We start from the raw sequence: 26517 nt of genomic DNA on the forward strand, positions 1-26517 counted from the left end.
GAGACCTCCGTGGCCTGAAGGAAATGTAGTGATGTCTGCCTGAGTTGAATAATGTTCTCTTCAGTGTTGATACAGTTGTGACCACTTTGCACTGCAGACTCAGACACTCCCTTTTTTTTTTTTTTTTTTTTACTGACATCACTCCCTATGTAACCCACATGCTGCTGGTGCCTGTAGTGCTCGGTGCAGTTTAGAGGGATCTGCAAGTTTTTACCGCCAACCTTTGGTTGCATAGGTAACAAATGGAAAACGAATGTTAGTTTTATCTTTATATTCTATGGAGTGTCTGTTACAGAGCTTAATATAGGACACTAAGGGTGGACATTGCACACCCTGTGTGATGTGATCCTTTGTGTGCTTTATTTTAAAGTATATCCTTGGAATTTGAAACATGACACTCCCAGTTTCACTAAAACAAAAAGAATTTCTTTTTCTCACCTTACATGATAGGTCATAAAAGTACAGAGTGTTGTTTTCTGTAATGTTGAAAATGTTTCAATGAATCCCATGTGTAGAATGTTTCTCCAGATACCTGTTTAATTGGTGAAATCAAACAACATTATTTTAATGATGTTTATTGTTTCAACCTGTCCAGGGTGTGCCTGGACAGTCATGGTGCCATTAAATGCAGCACCGTGACTCGCTCTGTAAAATACCAGTCCGCCGTGTTGAGTTGAACAGACAAGCGGATAGGAGCTTCTCCTATTTGGTGACTCAGGGTGAAGCTGGTGTCACCTTTTGTGCATGCAAAATGCACTGCGCTGTGCTGGCGGAAATTTCATAGTCACCATGTTTGTGTATGAAGCACTATCTTGTTTTGGTCTACAAATGGTGCTCAAGCACCACCTAGTGGTCAAATATTGCTTATTACTCCTTTAATTCTGATGAGGAACAACAAACTGGGGTGTGGCCCAAACCATTTTTCAAGAAGGGCCTAAAGGGTTATTGAAATTAAATTTAGAATATGGCTTGTAGCTTTGTTTTGATTTGGATTCATGCGTATGAATATATGATAGTTCAGTGCATAATAATTTTGTCGTCGAGGCAATTGGGGGCTGTGTGTGGGGCCCTAGCAGGCTGTGGGCCCTTAGAATTGTCATTACCGCTCCCCCCTGTTATGCTGCTGTTTAGGCAAGATGGGGTTACTTTAAAGAGAACTAAGTCCACTAAAAAATAAAAACCTGATAATCACAATTAAAATTTTAGCTAATTAGTGATCCTTTATACAATTATGACCTTCATCTTCATTTTTCATTTCATTTTCATTGTTGGCAACTTTACCTATTCTATTTTATTCTATTCTGGACTCTACATCACACATGCACAGAACTGAACTTTATGGCCATCTTGCATCATTATTTTGCATTGCCAACATTGCTGAACTTTTATAATCAATTTAAATTTAAAAGTACACAACTGAACGTTTACTGCATTTTTGCACCATTATTATCTTGCACTGTCAACATTGGACTTTTCAAATTAATGCCTTTTTGCACCACTATTTTTGCACTATAAACATGTTGGAACATTCTTCTGCACACTTTTTTTTAGAAACTGTTTTTTTCCTGCATTGTACATTCTTATCACTGCTGCACTTTATATTGTAATGTTATTTTATTTCAATTACAATGTCATTACATTGTTGTAAGCTGTAGGCAACGTAGTATTCGTTTTGTATGCACTCTGTACATACAAAATTACAATACAGATACATATGAAACCCTGAAGTGTTTTTAATTTGGCATCTTCTCAATTTTTGAATACACAAATACGATCCTTTAGCGCCCCCTGTGGTTTTAGTGTCCTTGTTTTTGTTTTTAAACCAATCGGAGACGCTGACACAGCCTCGCGGCGCAGGAAAGCGTTCTTGCTGCTGATTGGTCGTTTCCGTTTCAACCGAGCAGCGCAGCAAAGTGGCAAGCGTCGCGGAGGGAGGGGATATTTTAATGGCCGTCAGTAGCACTTCAACATGGAAAAACTCCGGATTATTCTTCATCTTTGAACTGGTGTAGCGCCGCTTGCGTTCGGGGACATTTTATTTTGTTTCCCCGCAGTGCTACGGAGAAACATTTAGGTTAGAGATGTGTTTCTAGCGCTCTTTCCGCAGCAGTGGACGGACTTTACCCGCTTGATTTGTGCGTGAGTAGCTGATGAGGCCTAACCGGCTGGCTAGGAGACAAGCAGACGGTTAGCTTGAGTTGAAAGGTATAGTGTGTTCCTGTCTTCGTCTATACTCACTGTGACTTTATAGATCGCATGTTATACGCGTCGAAATGGATATATCCGTGCAGTTGGCCGTTTTTACAAAGCACTGGTTTTCTTCGTTTAATGTTGGCAGGTTAGAAATGTAAACAAGAGACTTGCCTTAGCCCAGTTAGCAGTGTTTAAGCTAACGGCTAACAGCTAACTTCACAGTAGTTAACTTTACATGCGGGCCAGTCTGGACGTTAACAGACGTAGATAAGTTATCTGCTCTGTTGGCATGCTACGTAAATAACTTAACAAACTCCCGAGCTTCATGACACTTTATTAAGATATTTCCTACTTGTGTGTCGTTTGGAGAAGGCGACCCCCCTTTTTTTTTAAAAAAAAAGCTTGAGCTAACAATGCTAACTTGCTGTGCTATCAACTAACAGTTGGCTCAACTTTGCTATAATAACTTGCACAATATCTCTAGTCGCTGATATGTTATTTACGATTTCTTAGTGTGACGCAATGTTGCTGATATTTAGGAGTGAGACTGCCAGTGGAATTGGAATTTTAATGTTTTATTGACATTTACAGACTATACCAATTTATGTTTTAATTTGAAAGTTGAGGATATGTGTAGGTTACAACAAGAGTATTTGTATCCATTTCCTATAGCTGTGTAATATAACACAAATAACTAAATCAGGCAATTAAAATACTAGTTTTTTTACCTGTCAAGACCGTTTTGTCCGTCTGTTAACTGCTAAATGTTGCTATTATAAATCAAAAGATTAGCTGCTGAGTTTTAAAGGTTAAAGTGCAGTATAAACATATATTTTTTATTGTTCTGCTTTATTAGTCTGTAAGTTCTTCGTGTTAGTCTAAGTTCTGTTGTGGGATTGTAGAACTCAATGTACTCAATAATAAAGAAGTATAGAGAAAGAGCCAAAGTCATGGGATATAAATGTACCGTATATATATTTTGACCATCTATACAAAGTGTAATAGCACGTAAATAATGATACTTTTTGTTGGCTGAGATTCCTTGTTTTCCTGTCGTATGACGGCATTTTCTTGCAGTGGACTACGGGTAAAGCGTTGGATGTTACTTTCAATTGTCAATTGTCAAAGCAGTTCAAAACGTCACCCGAAGGGTGCAGACTGATGCGTAGACTAACTCTATTTCAAACCCAAGATGTTGGGCACGAAAAACCAAAACTTCTGATGGATGTATATATGCATGAATGGGTTAAATGTACAGCCTGTGTTGCCGTCACACATTAGTTAAGTTGTTCTTTTCTAATGATCAGACACTTTTGGTGACACTGGGGTGGAATTTAAAACGATAACTTCTTTCTACGTTGACAGAGAATATGTAACATACAGCAACCAACATGACATCCAGATTTGGCAAAACCTACAACCGCAAGGGAGGGGAGGCTAATTCCAAATTTGAAGAGGTTTTCTCCAACAAAAAGCCCACCCTGACCACCAAATGGGGGGAGACCACCTACAAGGCGAAGCTGGGAGGCAAGAAGCCTTTGTTAAAACCCGGCGGGCCCGAGGACTCCAAGAGGCCCCGGCTGGAGGACAGCGACAGCGAAGACCCGTTTGGTTTCGACAGCGACGAAGAGTCCAAGACTGTAGCCTCTGACAATGTTTCTGAGATGAAACTGCCAGAAGTGGGGGTACCAAAAACCGCCCCGGCGCCGAGCAGAGTCCCTGCGGCTGTTGTGACGTCTGCACAGGCCTCTGCAAGTATAACGGCAACATTTACAAGTAAGTAGTCACTAGAAACGGCCTGTTTGGTTGGTGTTGGCAGTAAACGTGTAGTTGTCATTTTTCATAATGTTTTCAATCAGCTGAATTCTCTCGGGGTCCATTTCAGCCTTTTCCATACCCATAAATCTCTTCTCTGTTCACAGGTAAGCAGACACCAGAGAAGGATGTCAAAAACAACCAACCGTGGTACAAAAGTGCACTGGCCGGCAACCAAAAACCCGTGTTCGTGACCTACGTCTCAGAGACGGTCCTCTTCGATAATGAGAACTTGTCGTTATGCCAGACGCCCGTTTCCTCCTTTTCTAATTTAGACGCCAGCGTGCCAGCGAATGTACCCGGAGGGATGCACGCTCAGCCCGCGTGCTCCTATGACGGATCCCCGTCGGAGGAAACGAAGAGCGTAGACCAGGAGCCGGCCACAGAGCCCCCGCCCGAACCGGTGGACAACATTCCCCCCTCCCCGTTTACCTTAAGGGCCTCAAACTGCAAGAAATACCAACGCCCCCACCGGTCATATAAAACGCTAGCGGAAGGCGGCGACAGCGACGACCCCGCCGACCCCGCGAGTGCCCAGGATAAACCCAACAGTGTCCTTTCTGCTGGTGCCAGCGGTACGGCTGCCAGCGCCAGCGCAGCAGCCAAGCCTGCTGGCAGGGCTGGCGGGAGGGTGCGGGACTACACGGTGCTGCACCCGTCCTGCTTGTCCGTGTGCAACGTCACCATCCAGGACTCGATGGAGCGCAGCATTGACGAGCACGTGACGCAGCCCACCCCCGCCGACCTGGGGGAAGCGGGTCAGATGAAGAAGAAGTCTGACGCGCAGCCGCCCAAACCAACCCGGTAGGGTTCTGTGCCTCGTAGTGGAAACTATGCAGAGCGATGGTTCTTGTATCACGGTTATGCTATTTGAAGCTATTTCACTTGAATTTGTAAAAGTTTTCTTTACAGAGCTTTTATAACAGGTTTAAAATGCTCTTTAGAAATATTTATACTACACATTTATATCATCAATAACAATCTCTTACCTTTAAAAGCCACTGAATATTTAAAAATGTGGCTAATATATGCATGAAATTACATACTGGGATTTTAATTGTCACACCTTTATTATTATTATTTAGTTTTTTGCTGTAAATTAATATTTTCACCAAGTAGGACGATGATCAGCTCTTGTTTTAGGTGGGATCCTGGTTTATCCTGGTTCCCTCTGGAGCGCTCCTCCTCTGTTCTCTTCTCCCATCACCTCTGTAGGAGCGTGAAAGCCATGGCTTCTCCGTCTCTTCAGTGCATTTACCCTGAAACAACAAGCAATACCTGGATTTCCAGAAAAGTCCTTATTTTTCATAAAAAATTAAATATACATGTTTTGTTTTAACAGTAGCATTAACTTATTGAGTTAATTACAATGTAATAGTATAGGAGCATTCTTGTGTTATTACAGGACAGAGTCCTCTGCTGTAGCTTGTAAGCGGGTCAGTGTCGCTAAAGAAGACACAAATGTACTGCATCAGTGTAGATTAAATCACATGGAGTGATAAATTAAAATAGAGTGCAAATTATTTTAGTTGTGCAGAACGGCTTTTTGAAAATCTTTTTTTTTGTTTTTAAATATTTTGTTTCAGGTTTAGGCCTGCTCAGACGAAGACGAAGAAGACTAAGGCCGAGACCAAGCTGGAGTTCTTTGGGTTTGAGGACAAAGACGGCGAAGGGGAAGACGCGGGTCCAGAGGGGGCTCTGGCGGGCAAGAGCAGCTACAAGATCAAGTATTTTGGCTTCGACGACCTCAGCGAGAGCGACAGCGACGACGAGAACTCGCAGGCCAGAGAGAAAAAGGCCAAGAGGGCGGCGGCAGCCTTAGCTGCCCTGAGCTCCAGCGTCGACAGTCCCCACACCAGTGACTCTCAGGACAGTCAAGCCAGCAGCAACACAGGTGAGCAGAGGTGATGTTACCGCAGCATGAATCGATAGGATTAAAATAAAACAAGTCTTTTTATAATGGCCTGAGTTGGGTTATAGGTCCTGATTTAGGGTTACAAATCTGTTTTAATTGAATTAAACAAGAAACACCATCATAATGATGCATATTTATGATGTCAGGGGAAGAGTACAGTTAACATGAATTTATAAATGGATAAAAGCAACATGTTTGCTGTTGCTACTGTTCGTGGTGATCATCATACCCCTATACTAGAAATGCATGAGCAATATTCAGGGTCACCAATGTGTCTTCTGCTTATGTGGAGCGTTGTAACGTGGAAACTAAAACTTGAGAGCCACGGAGGTTTATTACTTACCCAAATGTAGCAAAAAGCTAACGGCATATGTGTTTGGTCAATTAAAGCAAACGTTGCGGTTGTAGCAGTAATTCTTGGCAATAAAATATAGTTTAAAGGCCTTTTTATTTCCTCTTAAACGGTGCAGCGTTTGTAAGGAACAGGCAGTTGTGGGTTTCACTTTAAGGAAGAACTTGCCAAATGCACTGGGCCTGTTTAAAAGGGAATTTGGTGCAGGCAGTTTGATGCCACGCTGAACCGAGGTCCTGGTTTGTGAAATGAATAAGTTGTAGAAAAACCAATATGTCGTGTTTCTGTAAACCTCGACCATCCAATCCAATAAAGGACTCCAAGCCGCCCATGACAGAATAAGCTGTTTGGTTTAGTCAAAGAGGATCTGGGAAGGCATCTGTCAGACCGAACACGACTGCTCTTCCCACGGTTGAGTTTTCTGTGCCAGTGTGGTAATATTTAAATGATAAAAGGCTTTCATATGGAGGAAGACTTCTTGCAAAGAGGCAGTGTTGCCGCTCTAAACCAGACGCGGGTTTGCCTTTTGGTGCCTTTTTTGAAAACCGTTCTCAACCTCCTCCAACAGATGCTTTTGATTTCTCCGACGACTCCAGTCCCGGCGTCACTGAGGGCCAGAAAGGCCGGCCAGGGAAGCAGAATGACAGATCTAAGGACTCTGCCACTGGACTCAAAAAGATTTTCAGTGGACCCAAAAAGGTAACCTGCGTTCTCAGATCGCTTCCCGTTTTCATCCGTTCTGAGATGTTTTATCGTGTCAGTATTACTTTAGCTAATAATGCATGTTTGAAAATAGCGGTCAGCTAATCTCAGGACCTTTACTTTTAGGGGTCGGCCATATTGGGCTGTTTACTGTACTCCAGGAGAAAAAAGTGATCATTATGATAGTTTGTCACCATGTTATAGTCATCTTTGTATTATTTCAGTCCTTATTCATAGAGCACTCTGTATACACAACAGTGGTACCATTAAGTGCTTGGCAAAAGTAGGAGGTGAGGCTTAATGAGACTCGGCATGGGGTGGTGGTGTTTAGAGGGGGTACAAAAATATGTTAACAGAGGTGGTTTTGGTTCAAAGGACTGAAGAAACGGCTGTTAGTGATGAGACGCTAAAAGCAGACATAACATTCAGAGCAGCATTTATCCTGATAAACGTTAAAACTAAAGGTTTCAGATAAAAACAGAAATGAAAATGGCTTAAAAAACACAATTTACAAAATGGAATTCAATTTAATCAGGCTTTTAGTTCCAAACTAACTAAAAACTACAAATGCATTGAAATAATTAACTTTGCTAATTAAATAATTAAGAGGTTAAATTAGGAATCAATTATAGTGATTACAGGAACTCTTAAAAACCCTAAAGATGAGTTTTTAGTTACCCTTTAAAAAAAACCCTCAATATTCTTGATTTCAGGAAGGTTGTTTCACGTGTGAGAGCTGTACTAACGATGATGCCTCATGTTGAGGCTTATAAACTCTGAAAAATGTTTTTGAAGCTAAAACCAAATTAAATAAGCGGCGACGAAGCTAAGCTAAAAGATCCTTTATTTGGTGGTTTTGTGTAACTCTGTGATTCAGCAGTACTTTACGTTTGAACTCAGCCCGCCTCACACCAACAGACTAAATGTGAAGAGGTTGGAGTATTACCTCATGTTTTGGCTTTTTATTCCTAGTTAATAATTCAGCCCTGATTAGTGGTGCTTTCAGACCACACTTTCCCTTTTTTTTTTTTTTTTATTTAAATCCTATTTTGCTCTGGCTCTGGGTCATCTGGGATCTGCCGTGAGCGTGCCGTTAGCAGCAGCAGCATCAGCATAACTTGGTACATCGCCTGCGTAATCTGTACCTGAGTCACACAACGTGCCGTTTACAGGAATCGTTCTGTGCTGCTCGGAGATCCTGGAGCCTGCAGTCGTCCTGATTTATCCGCCGCATGAGCTCTGTTCCATTAACTGAGGTTCACCAGCTAACTACACGCATTAAGCTGCCTTTTCTGCTCGGAAGTGACATTTTTTGTGTCAGCCTTTCCGGACCATTAACTCAGAAAACTGACCAGCCGGGCAGCAACTTCACCAGCACTTTCATCAGATCAAGATTCGTTTTTTTTTTTGTTTTGTTTTGTTTTTATCAAGGAAGCAAAGAGACAAAAATAACCTTTTTAAAGTAGTTTGTTGGTTTTACCCAGGTCATACACAACTATATTTCATGGTTCCTGCCTCAGCAATATGGGCTTGTTCTCTTTAATTTCACAGCCTGCTTCATCATGTTAACTCTCTGGTTAGCTTTCTATTGAGCTGACATATTTGATTTTATTTCCCCCCTCTGCTTTTAGTCTCCTTCTAAAGCTGTGTACAACGCTCGACACTGGAACCAACCTGAACCCGAGGAGATCCCCGTGCCTCCGCTTTCCCGCTCTCAGACCTCTCCGGTAGGTTGATGTGTTTGCATGGACGGCTCTCATCGCAGGTTATGTGGACTTTCTCAGAGGGAGGTGTCTGTGTAGGTTGTGTGGGGGGTTTAACTAGCATATTTGTGATCGTTTGGACCAAATGCATGCCTGCTGTACAGTTACAGCTTTCTTTAAGGAGTTTAACGTAAAGCTAATCGTTATTATTAATATTATTAGATGATCTGTATTAAGTCATTTAATCGGTTTTTTTTAATATCTTAAGTTTATCTTAGGACATAAGCAGTCAGACAAGTTCACCCAGCTCTACTTATTTAACCTCTGTGCTGAATTTACCCCCTGGAAATAAATGTGTGTTCAGAGACAAAGAACCCTGGCACAGGCTTTTAGGATCTGCTGATAACTTTGCCCTATCTCATCTGGCATCTGTTAAAAGCACTTATTTGCATGTGTGCTTAAGCATTTCAGCGGCGGTAAACCTTGTAGACATGCCATTACACAGATTTTTAGTTGCTTCGGTCAGACTTAACTTTCCTCTGCCTCTTTCCTTGTTAAGGCCATTTTGTCGAGCAGCAACAAGGACAGCAACTCTCACAAAGACGACGGCTTGTTCAAAGCCCCCCCACCGCCACCGAAAGTCATCAAATCAGAGACCATCCCCACGCGGCCCAACCAGGAGATCGTCACGGCGCTCAAATGCAGGAAAGAGGATAAGGAGGTGAGTCGAATGGCGCGAGGAGAGAGAGGCCTTCCTGGCGTGTTGCAGTTCATCTGCCACTTTAATGGTTAAGCTGTTGAAAAAGATCAACGATCAGTCTGTCCCTGTTTATTCTGATATACTATGTATTTATTCATTTATTTACATTATTAAATTAGTTAATATTTAGAAATGTATGAATATTTATAAAATTGGTAAATATTTGTTAGAGATATTTGCATATTTATTTCCCTATAGTTAATTTAAGGGAGCTTTAATGAATAAAAACAACACAAAAAAAACAGCACAAAACAGCTGCATGTTTATTGATAGTGGTGTTGAATTAAATGTGAAATGAAGAAATGACAAGATTAGCAACATATTTGCATTAAAATATAATGATGATCCTAATCTGTATCCAGTTTTATTCATTTCTTTTAAATCAACTCCCAAAGGTGAATGAAAGTGCATGCTGTTGGTCGATGCACCTAGAAACAGAATTAGTTGGTGTTTTTTTAATTTGGATGCATTTATTGAATAGATAAAATAAATAGATTTTCATTATTTATTTTTTATCTTTTCACTAGTATTGAACCTTCTGACCTCCAGTCAGAGGCAATCAAGGCATAATTGGCCGATTCTGATCGCTGGCCGTCTGATTGGTGCATCTTTAATAGTTTTTTTTTTCTATCACACCCAAGCTGCCTCTTTTTTTTCCTCCTTTATGCAGGTTTGTACAATAATAGGATGGCATTCACTTGATGAATATCAAGCTCGTTATAGTTGATGTGAACCCCACTGAGTTGAGAGCAGCTACGAGGATTGTTGCTAATAATTAGATCTCCCCTATAGCTTGTTTCAGCTACAGACGGTGGCCCTCTGGGCTCAGATCACGCTGCTGGCCGCAGGGCCACAGATCCCCCGAAGGGCAGAGGTGTCGCCACACGCCAATGCTTCCCATGTCGTGCTGAGCGCACTTAACGCTGCAGTGGCGACTATAAACGCACGGAAAGAACTGCTGATCAGGCCTCGGCGACACATGCTGAGCCGTTATTGATGAGGCGAATTAGCACAGTCAGCAATTGCCGGTAATGGAACCATCGGAGGGATTTAACAGCGAGCGCCGTTCCATCGATATCCGCGCCAATGTGTTTGCTCGGGCTGATTGTGTCTCTGGACGGCCGCGCTGCTTTCCAATTAGCCGTAATTAACCCCATTCCTCTTGCAACAGCTGTACACGGTGGTGCAGCATGTGAAGCACTTCAACGACGTGGTGGAGTTCGGAGAGAATCAAGAGTTTACCGACGACTTTGAGTACCTGGAGACGGGTCTGAAGAGCAGTCAGCCACTTAACACAAGATGCCTTAGGTAAGTGCAGAGGAACACTTGCTGCTTGTTTCTTTGCCTGCTGCAGAAAAGCTCTTCACGTAGGCTCTGACATGGAACGTTTCTAAGTCCTTGCTTCATATTGGTGAATTTCTGTTACCTCACTGTTGAATTTGGGAGAGCACATGTTACTTTAGGTTTATTTACAAATGGCTGCTTTATTTAAGGTAAATTTTTATTCAGAGATTCTTGATTCTCTTGTTTATGAACATCTTACCTTTTGTTTCCATCTAGGCATGGAACAAAATGACAGTTTTACAGTAGTAAGAACACTACAACTCTACTGCATCATAGTATTTACACCATAAACGTGTAACATGATACAAATTATTTTACCATATTTTTTGGACCATAAGGCGTACTAAATATTATTCCCAAGTGTGTAAAATCACTCCGCCCCTTCACATACACAGCTCTCTCCTGAGAGGGAGAGCTATCCATCTCTGTCGGTAGAATGGTTGGACTACACTGTCCTGTTTCTAACATAAAGCCAAAATAAACTTAAGTTTTACATTGAATTAAGTTACTTGGTTTATTGTTGCTAGAATGTACTCTGGGCACAGGCTGCCTAACATGAATGCTTAGACATTACAGTCAGGCAGTCTTGTAGACAGCCCAGGGGTCCTGTTACAGGGCGATCAGGTAATGACACAGTGTACCGTAATGCTCTGAATATCCATTGAGCGGAGCGGCTTTGTTGCTAATCAAATTCGTACTTACACATTTTAACAGATTTGTGAGCGCATTGTACCACATAAAATCAGTCATTAAGCACGATGGTAATCATATATAAGGGGCACCGGATTATAAGACACACAATCACTTTTTGAGAAAATTTAAGGATTTTAAGTGTGCCTTATAGTCCAAAGAATATGGTAATTAAAGCAGAAATAGAATAATTCCAATTAAAATTAGAATTATTTGCTAAAGTAGTATAATGCAGTTATTAAAAAATTGCACATATTATTAAATTATTTCTTGTTGTGACATTATTTAATATTTTAAATATTATGGAAAAACTCATTTAATTAGTGGTCAGAAAATGGGTTATTTTTGTTGTTTTCCCTCTTTCTGCTTTTAACACAAATTAATCTTCTGTACTTTGTCTTCCAGTATAATCAGCCTGGCCACACGGTGCGCCATGCCGAGTTTCAGGATGCACCTACGGGCGAGAGGAAAAGTGGCTCAGGTCTTCAAAATGCTCAGTGATGCTCCACAGCATCCGGTCAGTCAACCTTTATCCCATCATTAGTCGCCTGTGAATGCAGTATTACATCTGTGTAACACGTAGGCTTGAATCATAAATATAAGCTTCAGTGTCTTAATTAGTGTCGTAATTGTAGTGCTGGACACCTGATTATAGTGAAGACCTGAATGAATTCAGTGTGGCCTGGTGTTGCATCCTCTCCCAGGTCTGTGCTGATGGCCACTATAACTGGCTGTTGATCTGCACCTTTTGGTTGGTCTTCATTTGTCAAAGTCTTTTGTTTTTATTGAGAAAAAGTAGGTTTTTAATGTATATATCAATGCTTAATCATAAAACTTTGTTATAATAGCAATAAGTTACACAAGTACAACAAACAGTTTTAACTGGAGTCAACCTTGGATAAGTAGATCTAATAAACGCTACATCACCTTTCTGAAGCGACGCTCTTGTTTCGTTTTTGTTGCTCCTTTTTTTAGAACCTCGCCCTGTGCACTGCTGCCCTGATGTACATCCTGAGTAGGGATCGTCTGAACATGGATCTGGACCGGGCGTGTCTGGAGCTGATGATCAAGCTGCTGGAGCTGGACCAGGACTACTCGGGCCACGAGGACCAGCTCACCGCTAAGGAAGTGGCAAAGGTCAAGGAGAAGATCAGAAAGCTGTGCGAGACCGTGCACAACAAGCACCTCGACTTGGAAAACATCACGGTAGGTCGCCTATAAAAAACCTGACGGACTTGTCTTGACGTGTCTTGCAAATGAATGACATGGTTTAAGTATCTTCACTGGTAAGCCATGATCCCTCCCTGGGGTGTTTGTGCAAGTGTTGACCCATAGCATCTGGCTTGTTTGTTTGACGGTTGAACACATAATGAAATATGTTTTACGCTTGCAGTGGTGATCTGGGCTTTGGTGATTTTTATGGGACACCGTAAACGCAGAGAGTTCACGGAAAAATTGATCACCCACTCCCGGGAATATCGTTTGAGGTTTCAGCGGATGAATAATCCGTCACAGATCCTTCTCCGCAGCTGTTCTGAAATAACAGGCGCTGTAAATCGACCCGTTCATGGCAGTGTGAAGAAAATAGCGAGGATCTAAAGTGAATATGGGACTGGTTTAAAGAGGCAGTCTCTTTAAACATTGTGGCCTCATCAGAGAATAATATGAATCCACTTTGTGGGCTTGTAAAACATGGCAAACGTCAGGAGAGCCAAGCTCATGTTTCATGAAATCTTGGCTTACGGAGAATGACAACATTGCTGATCTGGAGGGATATGTCGCTCTGTGAATTGAACAGAGAGAAAAATCGCAGGTGGATTATGTACGTTTGTTTCCTCGCCATGTTCCTCCAGGGTCCGGACAGATCTCTTGTATTCTGGCTTATGTGTCCAGGCCAGGCGCTCTCCGCTTTAGCAGCTGAGCGCATAACTGATGGCAACACTGCAAAAACGGAACTAAAAATAAGTAATATCTTCTTAAAATGAGTGTATCTGTCCTTGGTTTGAGCAGGTAAATAAGATGATCTGCCAATGGAATAAGACTTTTGCACTTAAAATAGGAACAACTCATCTCCATCATCTTATTTCGAGTGCAGGATGTCTATTTATCTTATTTTAGGGGTCAAAATACTCACTCCATTGGCAGATGATATTATTTACCTGTTCAAATCTAGGACAAAAACAAAAATGTTAAGAACATTTTACTTATTTTTAGATCCGTTTTTGCAGTGTATAACAGGGCAAAACGTTAATTTGGGGAAAAACCTGTTTTTTTTCTATTGGGTGGTTTTTAATAGATGCGATCTTTCTGCTCCTCTCCCAAGCCTACAATGTGACTTGACAGACAGAAAGAAATAAACCTCTGGACAAACCTTTTGGTAATATAGAAGGTGCTTATGTGGCCGGGCGTCTTGGTCAATTGGCCCACAATGTCATCCATGTCTTAGCAAAATATCACCAGAAACTGAAAAGGGAGAAATCTGCTGTTAAAGGTAGAGTCTGCAAATTCTCTGGAAGTTTCCAGAGAGTCCCTTTTTTTAAATAACTACGCATGACTTTAACTTTTTATGAATACAGAATGTATTGACTACTTTCAGGATGGAGGGATGATTTTACTCAGTGTAATAAAGTGTTTCTTAACAGGATTACCAACTATAGCTTTAAGATCGCCCAGTGTTGGCCAACAGACTGTCAATGAACTGAGGACTAGTTCTGAATTCACTGACTGAACTTGTTTTTTTAGCTTGGCGGTCTCCAGTAAAAACTCTGAACTGCAGGATTTTACCATCACCTGTTGCATCAATGTTTGTGTTGATCGTATTATTAAATAAGAAAAGTCACAATCTACCCAAACAACAACCGCCCATGGGGTAATAAAGAATTGAAACATCTTTTAAACACAAAACAATAGCTTTTTAAGGGAGGAGGATGCGTAGAAGGCGAGGGAATTACAACAGCAAATAGGAAGCCTGATTTAAAAAAAAAAAGCAAAAATAAATTACAAAGACACGGTTGAGTGGGAACTGAGTCAGGGAAATGCAAAAAAACAAATGCCTGGAAGGGTCTGAACACAATAATGGGAAGAAAACAAAAAGATTCCCCTCAATATGCTGACCCCGTCGGCCTTGTTTGGCAAACAGACTTCAGTAATAAAACTGGCTCCATTTGTGCAGCTTTAAAACCTCTTTCTGCGACATTAAACCATCAGCAGGTGATTACACTCTTTGAGAAAATGAATCCCAACGAAGCTGCTGGGCGGTCCCAATTAAGGGCGACTTTCTGAAGGAAACTCAGTGTGGTACCATATTTGGGCGGATATCTGAGAGCTTTCTTAACGCTGGCTTTGCTCCACCAGCTTACACCGGTAGCTCTTACATCTGTATTAAGGAAATGCATGGAGACCATGCGGTTGGCTTGTTGTAGAGAATGTCATCTAGATAAGCCTTCAACGTATGGGAGAGTATCGTTCATGGACCTCTCATCTGTGGAACACTATCGATACGATTCGAGCAATAATCAATAATGTTTACCTCTGACAGCAGGGAGTTCCACAGGGCTGTGTCTTTTCTCCTCTTCTGTTTTCCCCCGTTCACAGAGTTGCGATTTAACAGCAAAGGTTTCTCCCTCGTTGAGTATGCTGGTGACGCTGGCCTGAAGGATGCTGATGGCGCCTCCTACTTTGAGCACACAGAAAAGCTTTCTTCCTGGGCCATAATGGCAGTAAAAGCTGAGAGGAAAGTCAGGGGCAGCAGCCATCGGGGTCTTCTTTTAGACCTGCCGTCATGAGAGGCCAGGCACTGGAACAGGCCACTGAATTCAAATACCGAGGAACGATCATAGTTGACAGGCTGACCTTCTACCTAATGTCGACTGTGTATAAAAAGGCTTGACTTTGTCTTTTCTTTTCCCCTAAGTAAGCACAAAAGTGGCTTCAATGCCAGTAAACACACCTTGCCACTGGTACATAGGACGTTCGTTTAAAGTGTCTTCTTCCTTTTAATATATGATCTGGAAACCTGTTCTGACAGAGACGGGAACAAGCTGAACTAGGTGGTCAAACAGGTCGCCGCCATAATCAGTCTCCAGCAAATGTAGCCTTTTGATTTCCATAAGTGTGCAATGAAAAAAAAACAAAAAAAAAAGCAATTCGTGTTTGCAATGACCCGACACATCCCCTGCAGTCCCCCTTTAAGCTGCTGCCAGCCGGTAGGAGACTGATGCTCCCGCTAACGAAAACAAAGCGCTATAAAAACTCATTCATCCCCACGGCTGTGTTCATTCTGAACCAGGAATACTTTCAGTAGACGCGCATTGATTTCATCTCTGTTGTTGCTTTTTTTTCATATATATAAAACACAATGATCTTAATGCATTCAGTGCCTTAAATTTCTGAAGTTGTTGCTTAAAGCCATATTTTATTAACAGTTTTACCTGTTTGGTTGTACGGGCGTTTGATTTCCTCGACGATGTACCCAAATGAGATGGACAATAAAGTTCTTGTTTTAGCTCGCAGCTAACTTTTACCTGCATCATCTCATGAATTTAAAAGCCCTATATAGCTTTGTAGAAAGGTGATGGGAAAACATTTTGCTACCAACCCAGACTTTCTTATTTCTTTGCGCCCTTTGTTTGATTTCCCAAAGATCACGGCCCATTTTCTTTTACTTTATATTGACAACCTAGCTGGAGAGGATTAGGGCTGGACGATATAGAAAAATAGCATATCGATAAATTATAGATCACCTATTTCTAGATACAGACACACAAACACTGAATTCAAACTCAACCCATTATTCAACTAACTTTTTAATAAAACTGCAAATTTTAAAAAAAAAAAGAAAAAAAATGTGAGCTCTCTGAACTCTTTGAAGGGGGCGAAGTTTGTTTTCTTGGTCTACGTTTGATTGGTTGAGAGGATTATTGACCTAAAATTAACCTACATGGCTAGAATGCGAAAAGGAAGGAAAAATTTTATTCTATTGAACTTTTTATTGACCCTTTTTTTCTGTTATCAATATACGTCTATAGATCGATATATATTGTTATTGAATTATCGTCCAGCCCTAATACAGATGAGGTGAAATGTCTAAAAATGATACACGTCTCCTTTTACAGACGGGCCATCTGGCCATGGAGGCGCTGTTATCCCTGACCTCCAAGAGAGCCGGCGACTGGTTCAAAGAAGAACTGCGGCTACTGGGAGGCCTGGACCACATAGTGGATAAAGGTCTGTATCTTGACACGCGCACCGCGTCACCGCTGTCTGCCTGCTGGTTTAAGCATGTGAGGAGTCAAGTGCACTGTTTGTGTTGTGTTGCCTCAGTGAAAGAGTGTGTGGAGAACCTGAGCCAGGAAGACGACAAGGAGAAACTTGTGGAATCTTTATGGGGAGCTGAGAGGTGTCTGAGAGTGCTTGAAAGTGTAAGTACTGCCTTTTTTTTTAAAGTTTGGCAAACTCGTTCAGAAGTGAGACTCTGGGACAAAGGTTGAAGTATCTTTTGAGATTTTAACTTTGTCACCGGATGGAAAAACACAGTCCAAACACGTTGGCAGCTCTTAGGATAAGAGTTAAACCTGAATGTTCCCTTTTCCAGGTGACCGTGCAGAACCCAGAAAACCAGGGTTATCTGATTGCTTACAAAGACTCTCAGCTCATCATCTCCTCTGCCAGGTGAGCTCTGGTCGTTGTTGTTTGACTTGCCTGAATACTTCTCATCACTTACTAAGGCTCCACACTAAATGGTTACACCGATGACCCACATTTTCACAGCTACTTTTACAACGTTGACTCCCGTTTTTGTACTTTCCTATGCAGATAGGCAGTAGAAATGGAAAATTAAAGCACCAACAGGCAGTGGATATTGAACAAACACACCAGCCTGGTTTTCATCTGATGCAACCGGCACATTGTTTCTAGTTTTTTTTTTTTTTCTAGAAATGGCAGTTGGCTAATTTCTCTGCTTAAAATGACAAAGATGTCAGAAGTAGATGAGTCAGCAGCCCGAGTCCACCCCTCCTTCGTGGCACTCTTTATGAACAGAGAAGAGCCTTTAAGTTGTCACTAAAAGCTTTTAAAGAGCTCTCCTAAAAACAGGCTCCCCATTTACAAAAAGTTGGATTGTGACTTGAGCCGTTGAGCTAGACTCATCCAGCAGTTGGTAGTTCAGCAGTCAGCCAAAGTCGATCCAAGGTGTCCGACCTCCCTAGCTTTACATCTTTTGTCTCCAACACCTATTTTCTGCCATTCCACTTCATAGGATGTGTAACGGGAGCCTTTCTCTCTGTGTGTCCTCAGAGCGCTGCGGTACTGTGAGGACATGATCCAGCGGTACAGCAGGGCGTTGAACAACAGCTCCTTGTCGGCATCGGGCGTCACGCTGCCGCACTGTAGCTTCAGCAACGTGGGCAAGGCGGTGGAGGACTGCATGAGGGCCGTCATAGGGGTGCTGCTCAACCTCACCCACGATAACGGTATTTTAAGTTGCAGGTTTTACCGACTTAAAACTACCCAGCGGGGTATAGTTTACCGCTGCGATCAGAGGTCGGTAGTGATCGATATGTTTGTTTGCAGAGTGGGGAAGCACTAAGACGGGCGAGCAGGAGCAGCTAGTAGTCACAGCTCTCAACTGTGTCCTCCGAGTGCCACGCTACATCCCGCAGGAGCAGCGCTTTGACGTGCGAGTCTTGGTACGACTTTCCCCAACGGCCCTGTAACAAAAAAAAAAAAAAAAACGGCCCAGGCGCGGATCATCCCTTCTAACCTGCGCTTTATTTTTGTGCACCAGGGTTTGGGGCTGCTAATTAACCTGGTGGAGTACAGCTCCCGAAACCGCCACGGTCTGGTGGAAATGGAGTACAGGGTGGAGGACACGTGTCTGGAAGACAGCCTGACGCAGCCCGCTGAGCCGGCACAATCGGAGACAGCCGCACAATCAGCCGAGACTGAGGGAGACGAGGCTGACACGCCGAAGGCTTCTGGAGCGTTAGCTGCCCTGGTGAAGGTAGAGACGGCCAAAACGTATTAATACGCCCCGTCGCTGTCGTATTACGTTGTTTTTCTGTCAAAGCGTTGAAAAACTCTGCAGGTGACTGATGTGTTCTGAGATTTTTAGATTGGAGATTGTGATGCAAAGCTGGTTTCTCCACGCTGTGCAGAATGTAGCCAGTTCAACGTGATAATTATAGGAGGGCTTCCATGTTTCTCCAAAAAATGGCCTCCATGTGGTCGGTTGGATTCAAATGGAAAAAACGGTGGAATAGCTACGCCTGACCAGCAGGTGGCGATGGCGTCTGCATCAGCACAGTGCTAGGCTAAATATTCTCTCCAAAATAATTGTAGATGGTGTTTTCTCTGACTCGGTGTACCGATTCCTTCTAGTCGTTTCCCTTTTCAGCTCACGTTGAAAGTTTATTGGAAATGGAGTCCAACAAACAGGCAGATGTGCCCTAACCTTTAAAAGCACCTCTTCACTTTAGTTGTGGTCATCAGTACAGGAAGCCAGAGTGGACATCTGCACAGAGGACCTCTGTGTCATCGTGTTCAACAATCTGTGGATATCCAGTGCAGTAAACTTTGCTTAAAATCTCAATTTTGAAAAGTTTTTTTTCTTTTTAGCTCATTTTTTTTTGCTGTGTGTGAACAAGCAATATTAAAAAAGCAGGAGGAAAAAAATCTGTCTGCAAAGTCTCCAGTTTAGAGTTATCCACCACTTGTTGGTGAGTTTAACGCACCGTTTGTTTGTGAGCACGAGGTACAGAAGTCATTACTGCAGCTGCAGAAACGTGTGTTGTGTCACAAAGGTGACCGTCTGAAGCATCAGTAAGTACCGACACGTTTGGGGAAAATGACCAACTGTAATATATTTTAAATGTTTCATGTCGATGTCTCATACAGCAAAGGTAAAGGAGAGAAAATGTCGGACGATTCTTTAAAAGCGTCATCTTTATATAGCTTATGTCAAGTTTCTCCAACCTAAGTGCAAACGGTAACAATGTAGAATTTTTTTTTTTTTCACAGTTGCAGATTTTTACCTTCTTCGGCTGATTGACATTTACTTTTTTTTTTTTTTTTTTTTTTGAGAAATAGATTTCAAATCCCTACAATTCCTGATGAAATGTGTAACATCAGCAGGAGTTGAATAACGTTGATTCTTCGTCCAGGAATTTGGTTTCATTTAAACACAAAAACTAGTGACAACACACCGTCCTGGATGGATGGTTGTTGGTTTTATGTCTCTTAACATAAATGAAGCTTATAATCTACAAACTGCGACTTTGCCAGAATGTTCTGTTTGTCTCAATAGGCGACTGAAAGCAGAAGCCTCTGATGTAGGATCTAATCTAGTTAAACTCTTTAAACTGGCATGAGTGAAAGATTACTTTTTTATTTTTATTTTTTTTATTTTTTTTGAAAATTCAACTACTGTAGCCTAAATTGCTCTTACAATGCTGAAGGTTTCAGGTAATATTTAAGTACTACCTCCAAACCAGGGTAGTTTTTTGGGGCTAAATGTCTACACTGGTCAGGGTTACCTCTAGATTATTATTTTTTTTTAAACCATGGTGTTGTTTTTTTGGGGTTGGTGACGACATCATCTAAAAGTGATCTATTAATTGAAGCTGTGTGTGTGAATCGGATTCAAGGCAATAATTTAGGGCAACAGTTTCAGAGACAAAAATAGATTACTTTAAAAAGTATATTTATGTGATGAGGCAGCGGCAGCTGTGCCTGTGAGACAGCGCTGAGGGAAGCGGGAACCCTCGTGGCAGCTCTCACTGCTGCCCTCGATACGGTGACTCCAGACCGACTGGTGCTTTCAGTAAAGTCGCCATTAAAAAGAAAAAAGTCGCTAAAAGTTGTTTGTTGCTAATCAAATTTTCAAAGAAACTGCTAGAATGGTCTGAATAGTCGATATTGATTAATAATTATTAATAATCAATATTTGTTCACTGATTGTTTTTCTTGGTTTCTTTAAATAAGAAATATCTGTGATTTATTTGTATTTTTTTATTGAACTCTCATAGTGTTTTACTTCACCTCAGAGATTCAGAGATTTTTCTCTGCTTTTTGAAATAAATTGGTCGGCACAGTGTTTTAAATGACGTTTTCATCCAAAGCCCTTTTCACAGTACCTGGCATGCAGCTGCTGTTTTCTATCGCTGCACGTACCTTTGTTTTTTCTTCTGAGTTTACCGCTGATTTTTCTTTTCTTTTTTTGTTTCCTCCACCAATGCCCAGCTCTTCCTTGAGCGGGAGCGGGCCGCCATCCTGGCTGAGGCAAAGACGGACGACCTCATCAGCGAGGCTCCTAAACCGGCCCTGGACAAGAGCGGAGAGTGGCAGGAAACGTCGGGAGAAATCCAGTGGGTGGCGTCAGAAACGAACGACAGCCAGCCCGAAAAGAAAGAGGAAGAGGACGAAGAGTTGGACCTAAACAAAGGTAGACATTTGTGTGTATCTTGCTTCAATTCATAGTCTAGACATATGTTCTGGATTCATCTGCAGGGATTATTGTATATCTTAAGCTAAATTACATTCCATGCCTTCCAATTATAGTGATTATGAAGAGTAAACTACAAGAGTAAAATGCGTTCCAGCGTTTCATTAGGGGGCTTCTAAAAGTTGTTACTTTCATAATTAAATTTTTATGCATATATTATTTAAAACAGTTTCAATTGTCAGATGTTTAAGCAAGAGCAGTTGAGAATCCATTTCTTTTTTTTCTTTTTCCCCTTGTTTTTTTGTTTTTTTAACAGCTCTGCAGCATGCAGGCAAGCATATGGAGGACAGCATCGTTGCCTCCTACACAGCTCTGTTACTAGGCTGCCTCTGTCAGGGCAGCCAGGTGAGGATATGACTAACACACATTTACTCGATACAGTCGGGGAGTCTGTTCTCACTCAAAGACATTTTAGTTGTTGATCACTGCTCTGCCTGTCATCCTCAGGAAAATGTGACTACTGTGAGGCAGCACCTGCCTAAAGGGGATTTCTCTATAATGACAGAAATGCTGAAGAAGTTCTTGAGTTTCATGAACCTCACTGTGAGTATGTCTGCGAGGATAAACTGTGTTGTCAGGGCCGGACGGTTATTATGGAGACACGCTAAAATGTACTGTCAGAGCGATGCAACGCCATCAGCAAATTAGGAACTGGCCAGTCTGAGATTCTCACCGGAGTAAAAATACCTCAGTTTTAAAGACGGACACAAAATTCAGAAAAACACGTGTAACAGGATATGGTTGCGTGTTTTAAATATAAGATAAATGCAATAATTATTCCTACTGTTTAAATTTCAAAGCCAATTTTGAAATTGTTTAAGGATTTTTGGAGCCTACAGAAATATTTTTTTTTTTTGAGTTTTTAAATAGAAAATGTGAAGGAACCCTATTAACGCAACTTTTTGGCGTAATTTCTTTTAACAGGTGTGCATAAAAAAAGTTGGGGTAATCCTACATTTAAATTAAAGTTAAATAGTGGTTTTTAACAGAGTACCTGTTTATACAACATTTTCTGGTGAAAACCGAACAGGTCGGTTCGCGTTTGTGCTGCTAATTTACACGACAGCGGCTAATGTTTTCTCTGATGACGGCACATTGTGAAAACGGGTGTAGCGGTTTGAAAACGCCCCTGTTTCTGTCGTGGAATCAGGAAAAATGTAACTTTTCTTCCAGGGAATCCCTGACTCATGCGCAGTTTGACAGAAATCAGTAGAAATCGATGCACAGAGGCTCAACAATACAGCTTTAAAACCCATAGAAGAGGAAAACCAAGATGGCGGCTAGCGCAGTATTGTTTTGGCTGCTGACTCTTCTGAACATAACCAACCAGGAGTTGAACTTTCTGTCCAGATGAAAACTTTATTCTCGGCCACCTCGAAGGTTTGTTAGCTGGTTGGCAGAAAGTTTTTGTAAACGTGCAAATGTTGAGTTTCAAAGAACATAGCACCAACTAGTGGTGTAGCAAGGGAATTACGCCGCCTTCACATCTCTGCTGTTGCCATGTAAATGGTATTGTAGTTAGAACAACGCTGTGTAAACGTCCTAAAAGAAACAGGAAAAACATTTTTTTATACATCGATGTTGTGTAAACTGGGCCTGAATGTAAGATCTCCTTGCTCTGATCTAACAGAGAAGACTTTAAAACTAATAAAGTGCTTCTAAAAGTCTAAAAAGACCTTTTTCAAACACTTGACTTGTTGGAAGGAAGGAGAAAAGTGTAGAGGGGACCAGGTTGGTAAGGGGGAGGATGGTGCTACTTTTTACTCTGTACACCCAGAGAAACCTCCTATTAGTCTGGCATCTCATCAAAAAGGAATTAAAACCGTAGGAAAAGTATGATAGAAAATTAAAATGGGTTCCGAAGCCGTAACGTTTTAAAACCTTATTGAACCTTAGAAACTGGCCCATGGTCAAATCAAAACTTTTCCTCCTAAAGGGGAAAAAACATTTGCAAGTGATTACATGGTAAAAATACAAAGATCTTTTTTTTTTAATTAAAAAGCCTTCAGCTGTTGAGTCAGTCCTTGGTTTTTGGCAAGTTAAAAATGGGATACAAAAAGGCATTTATTTGCACCAAACGCATTGAAGTTTTTTTTTTTTGTAAAGTGGTTCAAGAAAAGCTTTTTGTCCCCCGTTTCAAATAATTTCAGCTCCTCTTTTGAAAACAGGAAGGTCTTCATGTTTCAGTTTCCATGAAAAGGAGAAGAAGCTGCTGAACCCAGTGTCTGCCAAGATGAAAATATAAAAGGCTGTCTGGTTTGCTTATTTCACTCGTGTCTCGGTAGATTGCAGAGGCTTTAAAAGCACTTGCACAGCCTCTAGTAGCTTTTCTGAAAAGCTGCCATTATTATGCAAAACGCGGTCAATCTCAGACGTTCTTGTGTCTAAGCTGCAAATTCCAAGTAGCGAAAAAAATTTCAGAAAAGATGGTTAATTATTAGCTTAATAGTAATTGAGCAGTTTACAGTCCCAGATGTGTTTTTTTTTCTACCAGCTGCAGCTTTATGTACAATTCATTCTGAGGACTGATGACTGGAACCATGTTCCCCGTTGTTGGTTTGAGCAGAAGCTAAAACTATAAACCGTGAACGTTTTTCTTCTGTGCGCCTTTAAGATCGAAACGCTCACGCTTTTGTTCCCCCCCCCCCCCCCCCCTCCCGTCTCCCCACACAGTGTGCAATGGGCACCACAGGACAGAAGTCTATCTCACGGGTCATCGACTACCTGGAACACTGTTAACACACAACGAACCGCGACAAACTCAGACTCTTCTGCACATTTTAAAGGGTTCAAGATTCCCAGGGTCCCCTTCGCTTCCAGAGGGGGACATTGATGTCACACTCCCTTGACCTCATTCGACCCCCCACCCGGTGACGCAGACGACGACACGTTGAGTTGTAAACTCGCTGCAAGAAACAAAACAAAAAAAAAAACACGTTTCAGTCCCTTCCTGGAGCACAGCCTGAACCAAAGCCCTGTCAGCTGATGGACGTGTAGATTTTATTCTTCGTCTTCTTCGCCCGTCAGAAAAGCCACATTTCATGTCCAGATTCATTCTTTGTTTGTGGATGGCGCAGATTATTTGCTGAATAATTCAGCAAGATGCTTAGTGATAAGTGGACTGTCGTTCTGAAATGGACTCAAGGTGGATCTCGCCCATGCATCATCCCAAAAGGTCTGACAACAATAAAGGCGCGGAGGAGGAGTCATGTTCGCTGTCGGCTCCTGATTTCTGGCCGCGCAGCTGAAGTGTGAAGCCTTGAATCAGATTTTATGGATCATTACATTTTAATCTCTGCCTATCCACGTCCAAGCCAAGGGTGAAATAATTGATCAGCAGGGAAATCAATCATCTTCATGGACTTCAGAATGATGGCTATATGTAAACCAGTGTGGAATGACTTTTTTTATTATTATTATTTTGAATGAAATCATCTTATCTTTCTCGTTCATAGTCACAATTAGGCTGATTGTTCAAGGGAAAGGATTTTTTTTTTTTTAAAGCTTTGATTTTAAATGTCTTTGATTGTGCTCCAACACAATTTTTAGCGGTCTGTTGATCATGTTTTTTAGATTTTTCTTTACCCCTTCAGGACATTTCTCTCACTTGTATTAGTTTATTACCGTTTTATAGCAATCAGGAGCCTGTGACAAAGTGATCGTGTCAGGACATCCCTGGCTTGACTGAGACCGACAGTATGACACTATGTGCTGTCATGGGGTTTTATTCCCCCCCTTTTTTTTTTTTACCCATACCTGTTTAGATTTTAATTTAACTAATTCAACAGTGGGATCGCCACATCCACTTAACTCAACTATAGCACATAAAGAATTATTCCAAATGATTATTTTTTGTTTGTTTGTTTTTTTTTCTTCGTTTGTTTTAATTGCAATGAAATAATTTTAAAGAATTGTATTTAATTTAATGTTTTCTCTGTGTAAATGCAAAGTCTTTACTGAGCTGGATTATGTTTCGTTTTAATATAATAATCATGTGACTGGGTTTCGCTGGTTCATTGTCCGTGGCCCCGAGTTTTGATTTTGGATTAAGAAGCTGATTGGACGGAGCTTCGTGCGTTCCCTTGCGTCCGCTGCGGACGCCTCGCCCTAAACTGCGGTTTATTTATTCTGCTTTTGGTGTCCTTTCAGCCTCTTCGTCGTGTACTGCTCCCCCTGTTGGATCACTGAACCGAGTTACAGCCATACTTGTATAAACATCAGTTTTGATCTGGTTTTGTAGGGCTGCGGGGCGAACATGCCTGCAGCCGTGTTTTACTGTTTAATTGCTTTGCAAAGTTTTGCTCTAAAGGAAATTTTAGAATGTAAATACTCGTGTACATATACGTTACTGGACATTTAAATTGCGTAGACTTCGTCCCCTCCCCCCTTCCTCCTCCTTCCTCCTCCTCCTCCTCTGCTCTAATCTGATTTATTTTATACTATATTTCTGAGTTGTTTGGGGAAAAGAAGAAAAAAAAAAGAATAATTGCAAGATTAAACAAATGTTTGTACCTGTTTTGAGAACATAGTCTCTGGTTACATGTAAATAGTTGTATCTGAAAATGGAACAAAATTGCTACTTTCAGTACAAATGCTGCGTGTTTTGTTGTCTTTTCTTATTGCAGCTTCTGTTTCTTGCCGACATACAGCACCCAGGTCGCTTATTGGTATAGATTTTTTTTAAAAGGCCTTAAATTTCCCTGCTTTATGGCGCTTCCATGAGCGCACACTGGGGGGGAAAAACATTTTATTTTATTTACCTACTTTATGGTCCTCCTCAGAGCCTAGTTTGACACAATTTCACCCGTTTTTAAATTATCGCTCCTCGGGCCGAGTTCAGACATTTTACTGTGTTCATTTCCTTATTGAAGAAGTTCTGCACACATCTGCCCTACTTGGCTATGTTTCATCGTCTTTCCCATAATGAAGAGTAATGCTGGGTCACATCTTATTTATGGATGCCATCTCTACAGTTTTATTTTTGTAGTTGACAAGTTAGTTTTTCAGTTATTCACAAAATCAGGGTCCTGGGGTCTTTAAAGTAATATACTTCAAGTGTTTATGATTCTCTGAGGTTTAGATCGGGTCGGTGTTCTGGCCGGGGAAGAACTGATGGTGTGGTCGTTAAAGCAGACATGGGTACCGTCGGCAGTGTCGGCAGGCACCATGCCCTGCTGGAAAATGAAATCACCGTCTCCATAAAACCCGTTGGCAGAGGAAAGCATGGAGTGCTCTAAAGCCGCATCCACTTCTGACTTAATAAAGCCCGGTGGATCAGCACCAGAAGATGCCACGGCGCCCCAAATCATCTCTGCTGAAAATCAAGCAACATAACTTCTGTGCTTCTCCACTCCTTCAGACTCTGGGACCTTGAGTTCCTGGTTCAGGACTGGTCAACACAACTTATAAAGGCGTGCAGACCGTGTCCAGAACACCGGCTGCAGTTCAGGGCTTTTTAATGTTTCCTTTACAATCCTTATATGTACACCTTTCATTTTTGTCTACATGTTTTCCATCCACTCAACTTTTCATTAAAATGCTTCT

General features: G+C 41.6%; 1 protein-coding gene across 1 annotated transcript; it reads left to right on the forward strand.

Annotated features, from left to right (window-relative positions):
• Positions 1–1895: 1895 nt before the first annotated feature.
• wapla (WAPL cohesin release factor a) lies at positions 1896–25565 on the forward strand. Its single transcript, XM_012864986.3, has 20 exons — positions 1896–2205; positions 3559–3969; positions 4116–4812; positions 5595–5902; positions 6844–6974; positions 8609–8704; positions 9240–9401; positions 10612–10748; positions 11880–11991; positions 12450–12680; positions 16589–16700; positions 16797–16894; positions 17068–17144; positions 17769–17944; positions 18045–18160; positions 18259–18474; positions 20712–20913; positions 21230–21318; positions 21421–21516; positions 23647–25565. The coding sequence occupies exons 2-20, from the start codon at positions 3585–3587 to the stop codon at positions 23710–23712; spliced, it is 3507 nt and encodes a 1168-aa protein (XP_012720440.2). The 5' UTR covers positions 1896–2205; positions 3559–3584; the 3' UTR covers positions 23713–25565.
• Positions 25566–26517: the final 952 nt, after the last annotated feature.

Source organism: Fundulus heteroclitus, chromosome 22 (assembly GCF_011125445.2).
Source record: "Fundulus heteroclitus isolate FHET01 chromosome 22, MU-UCD_Fhet_4.1, whole genome shotgun sequence".
In the NCBI taxonomy this organism is placed as follows: domain Eukaryota; kingdom Metazoa; phylum Chordata; class Actinopteri; order Cyprinodontiformes; family Fundulidae; genus Fundulus; species Fundulus heteroclitus.